The following is a 12,911-nucleotide window of genomic DNA, read 5'->3' on the forward strand; positions in this document are numbered from 1 at the left end:
GGGGGGCGAGGGGGGTACAACAATTGATACAACTTTTATATACGCTATTTATTTTCTCAAATGAAAATAATAGTTTCAGACAGGGGCTAAAAGTTTAATCGAAGATTACAAAGTTACAAGAATCCATATTTGATGTATGGGACATCACCGGGACTAGAGATTTAGGAAGAAAAAGAGGATAAGTCTTGATTATTGAATCTCTTCAATTCGTTTTGATAATTTCCTTTTTGACATTCTTCTCCTTTGCCCAAAATCCAAGAATTATTCCCTATTTGATCCACATTCTTAAAAAAGAATACATTCTTAAATAATGATTTGACATTATTTCAACCACATATTATTCAATAAAATAATATCATACATAAATTCAAAACTTTTCCTTATTTTTTAATCATGAATTTTCCATCAATACACTATTCAAAAATGCATTCCTATGAAAATAATGTGGCTCAAACAAGGGCTTAATCTTTAAGTTATGAATTAGAACAAATATTTCTTGTTTGTGTCCTCTTGTCCTCTATCTAAAGCTTCTTATTTGGTTTGCCTGTTTGCAAAAATTATACGTATTGTGTATCAAGAGAGCTCTCTTTAATTGTTGGACGAAGGTTAGTATTTATAGAGTCCAAAATTTGGTAAATAAATCATGACATGATTGCTTTTAAAGAAGAGGTTCATGAAAATAATGAAATTGCAATGGCACACCTACCTGGGCCACGATAGCACATGTGGTCTTTTTGCTTACTGTTGTTGTCGCAACAGGCGCTGCGATCACAAAGTCTATTTATCGCACGCCTCGAAACTTTGAAAAACTTCATTTTAGTCACTTGATTTCTTCCTTTGAGTATATTGAATCATTTTTTTCTGGTGCAATTTCAGTCTTTCATCTTCTAATTTCATTCAATTCGATCTATGTAATTTTCAATCATTCATTCTTGATTCGAATCAACTTTAGGATATTTATAATTTAGTCCTCAAACTTTTATAATTTTTCACTTCGCACTTCTTTAGCAAGTTGTCACTTCTTTTCATTAATAACCATCCAAATTTGAATTTATCCTACCACAATCTATATTTAGCCCCATTTGGTAGATATTAAAATCATATTTTTAACAGATTTTGATAAAAGTTGATAAAATATTTGGTTGAAAAGTTATGGATTCCATGAAATATGTTATTAAAATTTATTGTTAACTTTGACTATGATAAAAATTTTAATTTTAATTTGTATCAAACAATGGCTTAATCAAACTAAGTACTTTGGTGTAATAATTGCACCTATCAACCATTAGCCAATCAAACTATGACACATTCTCACATTAAGAATGTTAAGATCAAAGTTCTACTTATAATTGTTCATCAAGAATTTTGAAAATTATAAATGTCTTTAATTGAACTTATATAGATTTAAATTGAATACTTCTTATCATATTTGTTGAATCCTTCGATCAACAAAGGGTGCTTGTTTCTTCATGCGACCGCTCCCTTGAGGGAGATGATCATAAGATAGCTACGTTAAATTTTTTAAATAATAATGTTATATTAGCATAATATTTCAATTCCTGAGATCTGTGACAGCCGAAGTGGACGTGCCGGAGTGGTTATCGGGCATGACTAGAAATCATGTGGGCTCTGCCCGCGCAGGTTCGAATCCTGCCGTTCACGATGTTTCTGTTTTCCATTTCTTCTAAAATTCGAAAATATGGTAAATTTCATCTATGATTCACTGAACCATTTAACGAATCTCAATTGGATTTCAAATTTTGCCATTCTATCCTATTTTGACACTTATCGTCAACAATTCCCACAAGTCCATGCCCACTCCATCTCAAGAGGCATCCTTTCATTCCACCCTTCAATAAATCTCAAAATTTTCGATCTTATACCCAATCCTTCAACTTCCCGTTACAATATGAAGCAGTTAAATTTGGGTTTTGGATAGTGTTTTTGGGTGCACAACTCACTTGAATGTATATAATGTAAAAATGGGGACGTTGATCTAGCATACAAAGATTTTGATGAAATTTGTATAGAGATGAGGTTAATTTGAGCCCGGAATCTGTTTGATGAAATGCCCGAAAGAGATGCTGTTTCATGGCGTACCCACAAATGAACCGGTGCAAGGAAGTTGCTAAGCTATTTGATCGTACGGTTGCATTTCAAGTCAAGTTCGATGATGTTGCTTCGGTTTCGATGCTCTCTGCTTGTGCACAGCTAGGAGAGATTGAAAAGGGAAGGATGGTACACGAATGTATAGAAAAGAAAGGGATAAGAACAGATTCGTACTTGGGGACTAGCTTGTCAAAATGTGGCTGCATTTAGAAAGCTGATCATATTATTACAAAGTGTTTCAGCGAATCTGATTAGGAGGTTCAATGACTGGTCGAATACTTTTGCCTATGTAATTCTTGTAGTATTGAAATACTTACCAAAACTGGAATAGAAATATAGAAAATCAACACAACCAGGGAATTAATCAGTCTACATCTCAATTCCGGCTTATGGGGAGAAAAGGGTTTCATCGCAAAATAAAAGTAAATACATCTCTCAGTGTTATTATGCCTTCAATACGTCGACTGCAGGCCTCAATAACAATTACACGCCGCACATCTGAAAGAGACGTTCGAGAAAAGTCTAATATGCGTTTCATTTTCGAAATGCAGAAGAAAAAACTTTAAAAATATTTACCTGGTTCTGACAGAAGTTCCATCACCCTACACAAGGAATCGAACCGAGTGCATGTCTGGTATCGGCCTCCTGCTTCACCAGTAGCTTCCAATGCCTGCGTATAATTCCTCTCTTAGCAACTACACAACAAAAACAATGCTGGCTGCAAAAGTGCATCAAAATTCTCTTGGTGGTGATGGTGGTGTTGGGTTGCCAAATTCTTCCTTTAGTGCACATTCAAGAGAGAGAGAGACGATATAATTCTAGTCCATGCAATCTTACAAATGCAACTGATGTAATAGAAGTTTTACCTGAAAGGTTTGATGTAAAACAAAATTGATAGAATTTTCACTACCTAACTATTTTCTGTCCAACCTGTCTGTTAAACGTTTCTAGAAGTCGCTAGAGGAAGAACGCCAGAAGAAATAATGCACAAATTCTTTGTTACTAGCCAGGCAACTTCTTTTGCAGCAGAATGCTAGAAGCATGTTTACTTGACCTTTTTAAGTGAAAGAAGCTACTGTTAAGTAAATTTTAGTAATTCATACCAATTTATTTCCAACTTTGACCAATAAAGAAATTATTTATTTAAGGATTTACTCGTTCGCTCATAATAGAACTTCTAAAGCTTTAGTTAAACATGCTCTGAAAAATATATCGCGAAAGGTACGAGGGTGTAATTGTTGTAATTTTCAGCCATTCCACATAATTTCTTATGCTGATTCTTGCAAATATTTCATCTAATACCCACAGATATATTCAATACATCCATTGCCATTATTCAATCTCACAGTGGTACAAAAATATATATATATATATATATATATGGAAATAGAACACTTAATAGCAGATTAACAACAGTTGAGTAGGACTCACCTGAGACATCATCATCTCATCAAGTTGGATGCGGATATACATGTTGTCTTTTGCCAATGACATAATATCACTGCATAAATTTGACTACGAACTTACAAGAAACAATATGGCAGGAAATTAAACTTGCAAATATGAGTGATAAAATGTTTGAAGATCCAATAAACAGGCATCCATTACCTCCTAGAGTAGACACTTACAATGTTACCCCTGTCATCAAGTATAGGCACCGAACTTATTTGAGCTGAAACAAAACAAATGAAATAAGACAATCAATCATCACCGTGTTTGAGGTAAAGTATAAACAGGGTCAAGATATAATTTCTAATCAAGAAGTTGTACAGAGCATAACTGAGCAATATAAGCATAAATTTATCCAGTCTGTCATTCTGTTCCGTCTACTTTACAAAGTTCTATAGCTCCCAACTTTCCATAGCTCTTGGGTTCTTGTGAGTCGACAATTTAGTGATCCCAAATTCAGCCTACACTTAAATTTGACCCCTAGGCAGAATTCTTCCACTTCGTTCAAGAGGCTAGCTTAGCTATTGCAAGCGGTGAGAGATTAAAGGACTTGAAACTTGAGTCTATCAACATGCTGGCTAATTATCATGGCAAGGAAGAAAGGAACACAATAATAGGCAGGAGTTCTAGATATCCATAACAAATATATCATATCAAGCCAGAATATTTTCGAACACGTGTCATGAAACTATTATTTACGCTGCTGCCAATCCTATCTCAAACCTCAAAAGTGACTTTGCTTGGCATCTCAGCGCATGTTCTGCATACTCATTGAGCACTCAAAGTGCTCCAACTGATGTCCAGGGTTGACCAACTCAAAAGCAATACAGCAAATGAGCTTAAAATAAATATTTCTGCACTACGGAATTATCTCGAGCTAATAATCAGAATAGTCTGTACCCTTTGATTCTACATGTTTGCTTAATCAGGAATCTTCAGGAAGGTACTTAAACAACCGATGTTTGTGTTTAAATACTGTCCTCCAAAAACAAGAGAAACTCCATATTTGACTAGATCCATATTTGACTAGAAATATGGAATTTAGTCAAATATGGAGTTTAGTACTGACGTCTCAAAAGAGAGAAGAATCGTGTGAAAGGGTGATAGTGGAAATTCAGTTTAAGCATTGTTTTGAGTCATCTGGATTTAGATCATTTCAAGCATGCAACTATGGCACACACATGAAGTCATTACGCACCTTCTAGCAATAAATTAAGAGCAGAATCAAGAGAATCATTGGTTCGTAATGTCAACAACGGACGATCACTCGCTCTTCCAGCTTCTCTAGCCCAGGTACCTAATGGGAGGTAACCAATTGGTTGCTGTAGAAGCGGCAGATATCCAATATGGTGTTTAAAATGCCTGCATACATCTGAGATGTATACGAAAAACAAAAAAAAAAAAAAAATACAAAATACAAAAACAAAAACAAAAACAAAACAGTGTAAGCAGGTAAAAACATGTAAAGTTTGAGGAGAAACTGATAGTTTAATAAGTTCACAACGTTTTAATATTTCAGAGAGGCAAGCTATGTGTAACAACTGAGGACAAGATCCATCTTTTGCTGAATGTATGATGGGAACTGCAGAAATATTATTATGTAGAATTCTTGAAGCCAAGCCTCCCAAAGATTCATCAGGACCTGCCTGTAGGTTGCAAGAGTAATAGGGTAAAACATATCAATAATGAGATTCCCAAAGTTACCAACGTGTTGACAGGTACAACACACACGAGCATCATATATATGAGTCCTTTTTTATTACAAAGTGTTCGTGTCTGTTGTTTTTCCCTGGTGGGGGGAGGATGATTAGAGATAGCATTTCAATCCTCGCAGACAAACACCAAGGCGGCAGTCAGCCCTATAAATCCACATTAATAAGAGCACTTACTTGGATTAACGACCTTTGCTGAAGTGGAACCAAAGCCCCGATCATATCTTTAGGATGATGAAATTTTTGGTGTTTCCAGGCAGATATTGTGTGTATATCAAGCTCTTCATTGGTGAACATGGCACGATTTCTGTGAAGCTGCAGAAAGAGGGGGGGGGGGGGGGGGTCATCCCCAGCATGCAAATGGCTAGAAAACCAACTGCCAATTGGCATCATCGATGTTAAACTTAAAACTAACTGAATTACCAATATTAATAGCACACTAAGTTGTAAAACTGATTGAACATTTTTTTTCTTTCCTTTTTTATTGGGCTAATTAACAAGCCAGTAACCTGTTTTGCTTGGCGGCAGGGAATGCTCGACTTAAAGTCCTAGTATAGAAATAAGTATCCATATATAAGTTCTCCAAAGAAAATGGGAGTCTGGCATCCACCAATAGGTCGATGTAAAAACGTTAAGCGGTTCTAGTGAAACAAAACTCCATGTGCGCATAAGTCTGTGACTGTACATTAGACGAGAGGAAGGCAAAAGCAAGATTGTGTTAAGAGTATAGAGACAGCTACTCGAGAAATAATTCGCCCGTTGCTCTTAAAATTTTGGGTTGAACTTTTTCCATATGGAAAAAGAATGATGAAATGGACACATATGTGAATATTTACATCACAAACATTGTTTCTTGGCTTCAATACAACTGTGAATCATTTCACCATCTGGCTTCACCAAGTTAAAGTCCGACGGCATTTCATTCATAGCAGTTCCTGAAACATGAATTACCTTGAGTAAAATCAACATGAAATCTGACGCAGTTAGCATTCCTGCAATCTGTCCATGATGTTCATCCCATAGAGGCACAACTGCAAGCCCCTAATGATAATAATGATAAGCAAATTAGTCTAGAAACTTGTGAAGCAGTGAAAAGGTAACAGCAACATATCCAAATTAACAATCTTATGCATAAACTTGTCATTTAGATGATTTCTTATACAAACAATAGGAAGAATAAAGTAAGCATGTAAAGTTATTACATAACATGGTATGCAATTTTTTCCAATTCTTTCTAATGACAACAACGCTATATTTGGTGAGAATTCTTGATGTATGTGATTGTTTGCTGGAGTCGCATCTTCCACGTGACTTTACAGTTTGACATAAAAGCTATTGGAACCTGGGTAACAACTACACTACCAATTTTCGCAAGACAAGACTGGAAACCATTGCTGAATTTCAAGAGTTAAACAGCAACCTTAAACTGCACTTAATAAGTGTCTGATATGTACAAATTTAATCAAATTGACTACTTCAGAATCACATGTCCGCGGTATTGAAAAGAATTACCTCAAATAATATGAAAAGGAGCAATATGTGACTTGCCTTAACAAATAGGTTTCCTAGGAAAGTAGAGGAGTAAATGGAAACCAAACTCAAGATTCCACTGGGTAGGTCTGAAATGCTAATGCAGGTGGATGCAGAGACTTAGAATCATGGAAGATTCTGATTTGAGGCGTACATAAGATCTACGTAACTTAAAAAATAATCACATAAAGTGAGACAAATTATATTTTAATTCCAATAATCCTATAATCAAGCAATAAACCAAAATAGTTAGTACATATTGATGTTACTGAAGAGCAATGAAATCTGAATAATGATTAGCAAGTAGAAGGACAAAGAAAAAAATCACAATTTTTATTGATAAGAATGCACAACAAAAAGTTAATTTTGATGCAACTCTCTCTTCTAACCTTTTTCCACGGAGATTGCATCACTTTTATGAATAGTAGCTTCTTTAGATCTTCGCAACACATTCCCCAACCAACCAAGTAGTCTTTTACCTAAATTTATCCTCGACCCACCAATATTAATGTTTGTCCATGGCTAGATCCTTTGTGAATAACATGCTAGGTAAATTTTGATCTACCCTCCCTTTTAACCTTTCTAACCTCTTCCACTAAAATTGCATCAGTTTTGTGAATGGTAGCTTCTTTATGTCTTTGCAATACATATCCCAGCTACCTAAGTTGCCATTACCCAAGTTTATCCTCTACCTGAGTCAACTCCATTTGTTCAAATATATTCTCATATCCTAAATTTCATTTGCGCTACATTCATCTTGATGTCATTGTCATTTGACAACCCAATCTTAAATCCCACATAGCATGGTCAATCTAAGAATTGTTCTCCACATAACATTTTAACCTTTTAGGATCTTTCTGTAGCACTTCTCCATTTCATCTAGCCACTCTAGATTTATAAATTACCTCATCTACAAGTCATCCTTCCTTGTTAGCAATCGAACCTAAATACCTAAAATAATCTATCTATATGACCACAAAATCCTTTAGAGTAGCTCCATTATATCCTTGTTCTTTCTGTTATTTATTGGACCACGGATTCTCATCATAAAGTACCTTAATTATTAGTAATGTTAGGATTTCTTTAGATATATTTTAACGCCGAACAGATTATTTTATGTTGTAGATAATTAGACTCTCTTTTGAGTACTTATGTTTTCAATTATTCCAAGTTTTATTTGCATGTTGGAACCGAATTTTAGTAATACTTTGCAAAATTTTATGATTCCAAAACTTGTTGAATGATTTTAATAAATTACGACCCTATTTGAGCCCCATTTTTAGAGGAGAATGCATTTTCGAATAATAGATTGATGGAGAATGTGTGGTTAAAAAATAAGGAAAAGTTTTGGATTTGAGTGTAATATTATTTTATTGAAGATTGTGCGGTTGAAAAGAAGAGAGAGAAAAATGTATTTTTGAAATAATGAGAATCAAATAAGGACTAAATCTATTTTTTATTAAAGCTGTCCCGATTTTCCAGAATCAACCCATGATTTTGGAATTCAATTGTGATTGTTATATATTATATTTTTGAGTAATTCCACTTGAAAAATGTTGCTTTATGAGTTATCTATCATCTAGACTTGGAATTTCATGATTTCGTGGAATTTCATTATTTCATGAAGTATAGGTTGAGATATGATTGTTTTCAAAAAAAAGGCTGCACTATGAATTTGGGAAAGTTATATATTTTATTCAGAAAATTATTCTTTTTTTTTTCTAGCACCATCAACCTGTCATGATTTTTCTAAATAAACAACTACCAAATACGTATCTTCTTTCTTCTATTTATACTTTTCCATCAATCTCCTAAGAAAGTATATGGTTTCCATTGTAGATATCCCTAGCATAAGCCAAATTGAATCTTCGAGAGCTTTGGGTACACCTTAATATATGCTCGGTCTTCTTTATCCAGGTTATGCCACAGCATACGACAAAAGGTTCCACGAGGAATACTGAGTTACTAGAAATCATATACAGATATTTGTCTACCATTTCCTACCCCGTGCATTAATGGTCAGGGAAACTTCGTATCATTATTCGATTACCACTAGAGATTTTATTTATTTTTTTGGGATAAGGCAGAAGAAATTATGCTTTTAAGGTTTTCATTTTTCAAGAACAGAGTTATAGAAACAAAGGAACAAAATGTGTAAAAAAAATAGATCAAAAATCAATCAGATCTTGTTGTCTTCCTTTTCTTTTCTGTTATGGATCCGATTAAGATCTTGTTGGCCTCTTTTGCATCCTTTATAAGATGCAAGTATCCCAGCAAGAGCCTCAGATGAAAAGAAAAAGCACTGCAGCTTTTGGTCTTTCAATTGACCATAACTGACATTTATATTAGTGTCCTATGGAAGGTGTTTGACCTATATGTTTAGCCCCAAATTACACACTTTTCCATATCTTTGCAAACTTGGAGAGAGATGTCTGTTTCTTTCATTTAAAGTTTCAACTATCGGACAGATAAGTAAAACATATAATTCCTGTTTCTATGACATTTCCAGTAACTATATGACCAATCAAAGTAGTAAAATATTTATAATTCTATAACGTGCCACAAAAGTAGTACATCCATCCAGAAAGAATAAAAAAAAAGCTAAGAAACTTTTACCTGGTCAAACATGTCACGGAAGGCTTGTTCCACAGCCACTTCAACATCAAATACAATGACCTACTCTTAGAAAAAACTATCACAAACTTAATAGCCATACGAAGCATATTGGGATCACAATCAACGCAAATGTTTAAGAGTTAAATAAATAATTAAAAAAAAAAGTGGCATTCAAACCTTGCCGGAATATGGAATCAAATCATATGCTCTAGAAGATGACAAATGCATTGATAGAAGATTACGAGAAACATCCATCTCACCATCTGAAAACTGCAGAACTGGCTTATTAACTGGGGCGCCTAAAGATGAACCCTAGTTGGCACAACCAGAATAGATTGTAAATTTAATTGCATGAATCAAAATAGCAGGATGACCTAACATGCATGAAAGGGGTTGTAATTATGAAAATTAAATTAGCACAACATACAGTGAAAGTTAAGCACTGACCACGAACTGCATGATTCTAGCCTTATCCAGGTTTATGCTAGCCCCAAAAGCTTCAGCAGGTAAATTTGGAGACACTTTCTCTGCTCCGTTAACTAAAATTATATTGTTGATAGTTCCATACTCATCCTGAGCACAAATCTGCTGCTCATCCACTCGCCACATACCATCAACAAAAAATTTATACTGCATTACAGGAAATTGTCCAGAAATTAACATATTGCAAAGAAAAAAGGGGTGATTTCTTCCATATTCAAGCAGTGAGAGACATTTTTAACAACTAAGAATTGGAAATGTGGTACATGATCAGAATCAACAGTAAAAATGGCTATCTAAAGCTTGAGTTATAATAAGACCAATTTACTACTTAGTGCAAAAAATATAATTAACCAAGAAAACTTTAGCCCCTGTTTGTTTCCTATTCTTTCCCCATTAAAATGAAAAATATGACCGTTATCCATCACATTAAACCACCAAATTTGAATTTATATCTCTTGTGTGGGACCATAACGGCTATATTTTTTCATTCTCATTTTTACAAAAATGGGAAACAAACGTCCCCCTTAATTTCAAGTACCAAAATTGCAACTTTTGTTTGAATGATTCAAAATGCTTTCTAGGCACATTCGCTCATATAAATCTCATGTTGCTTAAAATAGCCTGTCAAGTTAGTAGCTTAGTCTAGGCTTTCCATATAATGCTATGCCAATTAATTTTGACATGCATCTCTCAACGCTACTATCTCGATATTTTTTATTGATGGATTATTCATGTTTGTACTTCACATCTCAATCATTGAATATAATATATAGCTGCCCAAGGCCTGGCATTCTCATAATGCTCTGCCATAATTATATACCTGATGATAACCAGGCGGAAGATCAATAATTATCTGGAAAATAGAAGACGAAACCTCCACTAAAGTCATTGGTATCTTCTCAGTCCAACTGCACCAATATCATAATTCATAACACCATCATGTATACAATAATGCAAGAGACACACAACTGTCACATTATAACTACAAAAAGACAAATACACGAAAACCATTTGTTTAAGGCACCACCATATAAACTCGATTAGATGGGACTGAACAGCAGAAAAAACTAGACATCTATGCCCTGGCACAGCCAGGCCACCGGGCTTAACAGAACTCTTTTAACTATTCCGTTTCGAGATAATTAGGCCACAGTATCTCTGAAACTTGGATGAATGCATCGAAAGTTACTTTTCAGAAGGTATAGTTTGTTAACAAAATAACTAACTTTTCATAAAACTAACATCGCTGAGCTCAATAAGAACTCGGCCCGTAAACCATTGACCATCCAGTCCTCATAGCAAGAAAATGGTTACCAGGAAACAGAAAATACCCATTGAAAGAGCCACAAATTGAAACCTGGTGACCTCCATAGCGCCATGTAAACGGTGTGTGTACCATCTCCATTCACAATTCACAGATATCGACCCACAGTGCATATATATAAAAAGAAAAATCTATATATAATAGTATAATAGAACCATCAAGTAAAGCTGGACTCCAAAAAATTAAAGATGTAAAATCCGCCAGCTAGAAAAAAAAAACACCAAGAATCAGAAATACAAAATCTATCGAGATTTTCGTCGGATTCCCCAAGAAGATGGGGATTTTATATTCAACAAACAGGTCAAGCTGCAAACGAAAGTGTCGTGTTTGATGTAGTACGATCTGTCGATATGATGATATTCTACTAGTACAGTCGTGCCAAACAATTTTGAAGGGTGGCTTTTGCTTTTCATTTATTTTAAAATTACAATGCTATTCCGATTCCCAATGTCTACAAGGTATGTTTGGAAGTACAGAATTGAGTGGAAATGAGGGACGAAAAAGTAAATAGTACCGTGTGAATAAAAATAATTTTATCGAAAATATTTGCAATTTGAAGTATTTATAAAGGGAAAATTGCAGTCAAAGTACCAAATCTTTCATTTATTTACAGACTTTATTCAAATCTTTCATTTGTTCCATTATGAGTACCAAACCTTCAAAAAATTCACACTTAGAGTCCAAATACTTTTTCTATTGATTGACCAAAAATTAAAAGTCTGACCATTGTTGACTAATTTTCAAAGGCAAAATGGTAATGCTACAATAATTAATTACAAATATAAAAAAATAAAATAGAAAAGGGAAGACTGTTCTTCTTCCCCAAATCATAGCCATCAGACCACCGCCACCTTCCACCTTCAAATCCACCAATCATCATCGCCACCAAATCTGCCGTAACCACCACTCCTTCCATAGATCTTGAGAAGGAAATGTAGAGTTTGAAATCTAGATTTTTGACATGGAAAATGTAATGCAAAGTCTTGTTAAGGGAGGCAAAGACAAAATTACACAATTCCTTCACTTTTCAATCGTAGCTCTTAGTTCACCGTATGAAGAATTTGTAGTATGGTAGTTGACATGGGTTTAAGATAGAAATTGATCCAATCATTTCTACCTCCGAAAGTTGCCGAATCTCCGCCTTTGCAAGCTGCACCTGTTTCCTCCCTTTGCCCTCCAAAAGCCTCCTTATTATATCATCCAACACCCCTTCTATCCATCATCCCTTCAATTGTCATCATTTTTCCTTAATTTCCCCAAATTCTGAATCAAAACTAGGATGGGTTTGCAAGAAAATTATGCATTTATGAGTTTATATCAGGATAAATGCTTGGGTTTTGATTGAAGGTGTTTATCCTCCTAGGCGAAGATTCAATTGGTGATTGTTGGATGGTGATGCCAAGCGGGGTTGGAGACGAAGCTAGTGGGTGTCGGCGTTTTCGTGCCCTTGGTTTTGGTTTTGGGTAGGGTGTGGGGCGAGTGGAGAAGATAATATGATTTATTTATTTAATTAATTCTTTTATTTTAGCTTTTTTGTATGAAAAAAATGTAGAGTTGCCTTTTTGCCCTTGAAAATTAGTCAACAATGGTCAAACCTTTAATTTTTGGTCAATCAATGGAAAAAGTAATGGTTTCTATCAATTTGGACTCCAAGTGCAGATTTTTTAAAGGTTTGGTACTCACGATGG

The 12,911-nt window shown here is 34.7% G+C and overlaps 1 protein-coding gene and 1 non-coding gene across 8 annotated transcripts; one reads left to right on the top strand and one right to left on the bottom strand.

Annotated features, from left to right (window-relative positions):
* Positions 1 to 1,580: 1,580 nt before the first annotated feature.
* Positions 1,581 to 1,662, top strand: TRNAS-AGA. Its single transcript has one exon. It is a non-coding gene; the product is annotated as a tRNA-Ser (tRNA).
* Positions 1,663 to 2,295: 633 nt separating this feature from the next.
* On the bottom strand, positions 2,296 to 12,681 carry LOC111377687 (sucrose nonfermenting 4-like protein). Of its 7 annotated transcripts, none has more exons than XM_023000821.1 (13): positions 11,231 to 11,744; positions 10,720 to 10,807; positions 9,864 to 10,046; positions 9,594 to 9,728; positions 9,417 to 9,476; positions 6,222 to 6,311; positions 5,448 to 5,585; positions 5,063 to 5,204; positions 4,757 to 4,930; positions 3,718 to 3,781; positions 3,541 to 3,610; positions 2,686 to 2,779; positions 2,296 to 2,607 (listed from the first exon to the last, which is right to left on the bottom strand). In XM_023000821.1, the coding sequence occupies exons 1-13, from the start codon at positions 11,302 to 11,304 to the stop codon at positions 2,516 to 2,518; spliced, it is 1,404 nt and encodes a 467-aa protein (XP_022856589.1). In that variant the 5' UTR covers positions 11,305 to 11,744; the 3' UTR covers positions 2,296 to 2,515. The 7 variants fall into 7 exon arrangements, 6 of the variants coding, with proteins under 6 accessions (XP_022856589.1, XP_022856584.1, XP_022856587.1 ...); XM_023000819.1 differs by having other exon boundaries at positions 2,320 to 2,607; positions 11,257 to 11,741; XR_002699762.1 differs by having other exon boundaries at positions 3,738 to 3,781; positions 4,757 to 5,204; positions 11,257 to 11,750.
* Between the last annotated feature and the right edge of the window lie 230 nt (positions 12,682 to 12,911).

Source organism: Olea europaea, unplaced genomic scaffold (assembly GCF_002742605.1).
Source record: "Olea europaea var. sylvestris unplaced genomic scaffold, O_europaea_v1 scaffold1708, whole genome shotgun sequence".
In the NCBI taxonomy this organism is placed as follows: domain Eukaryota; kingdom Viridiplantae; phylum Streptophyta; class Magnoliopsida; order Lamiales; family Oleaceae; genus Olea; species Olea europaea.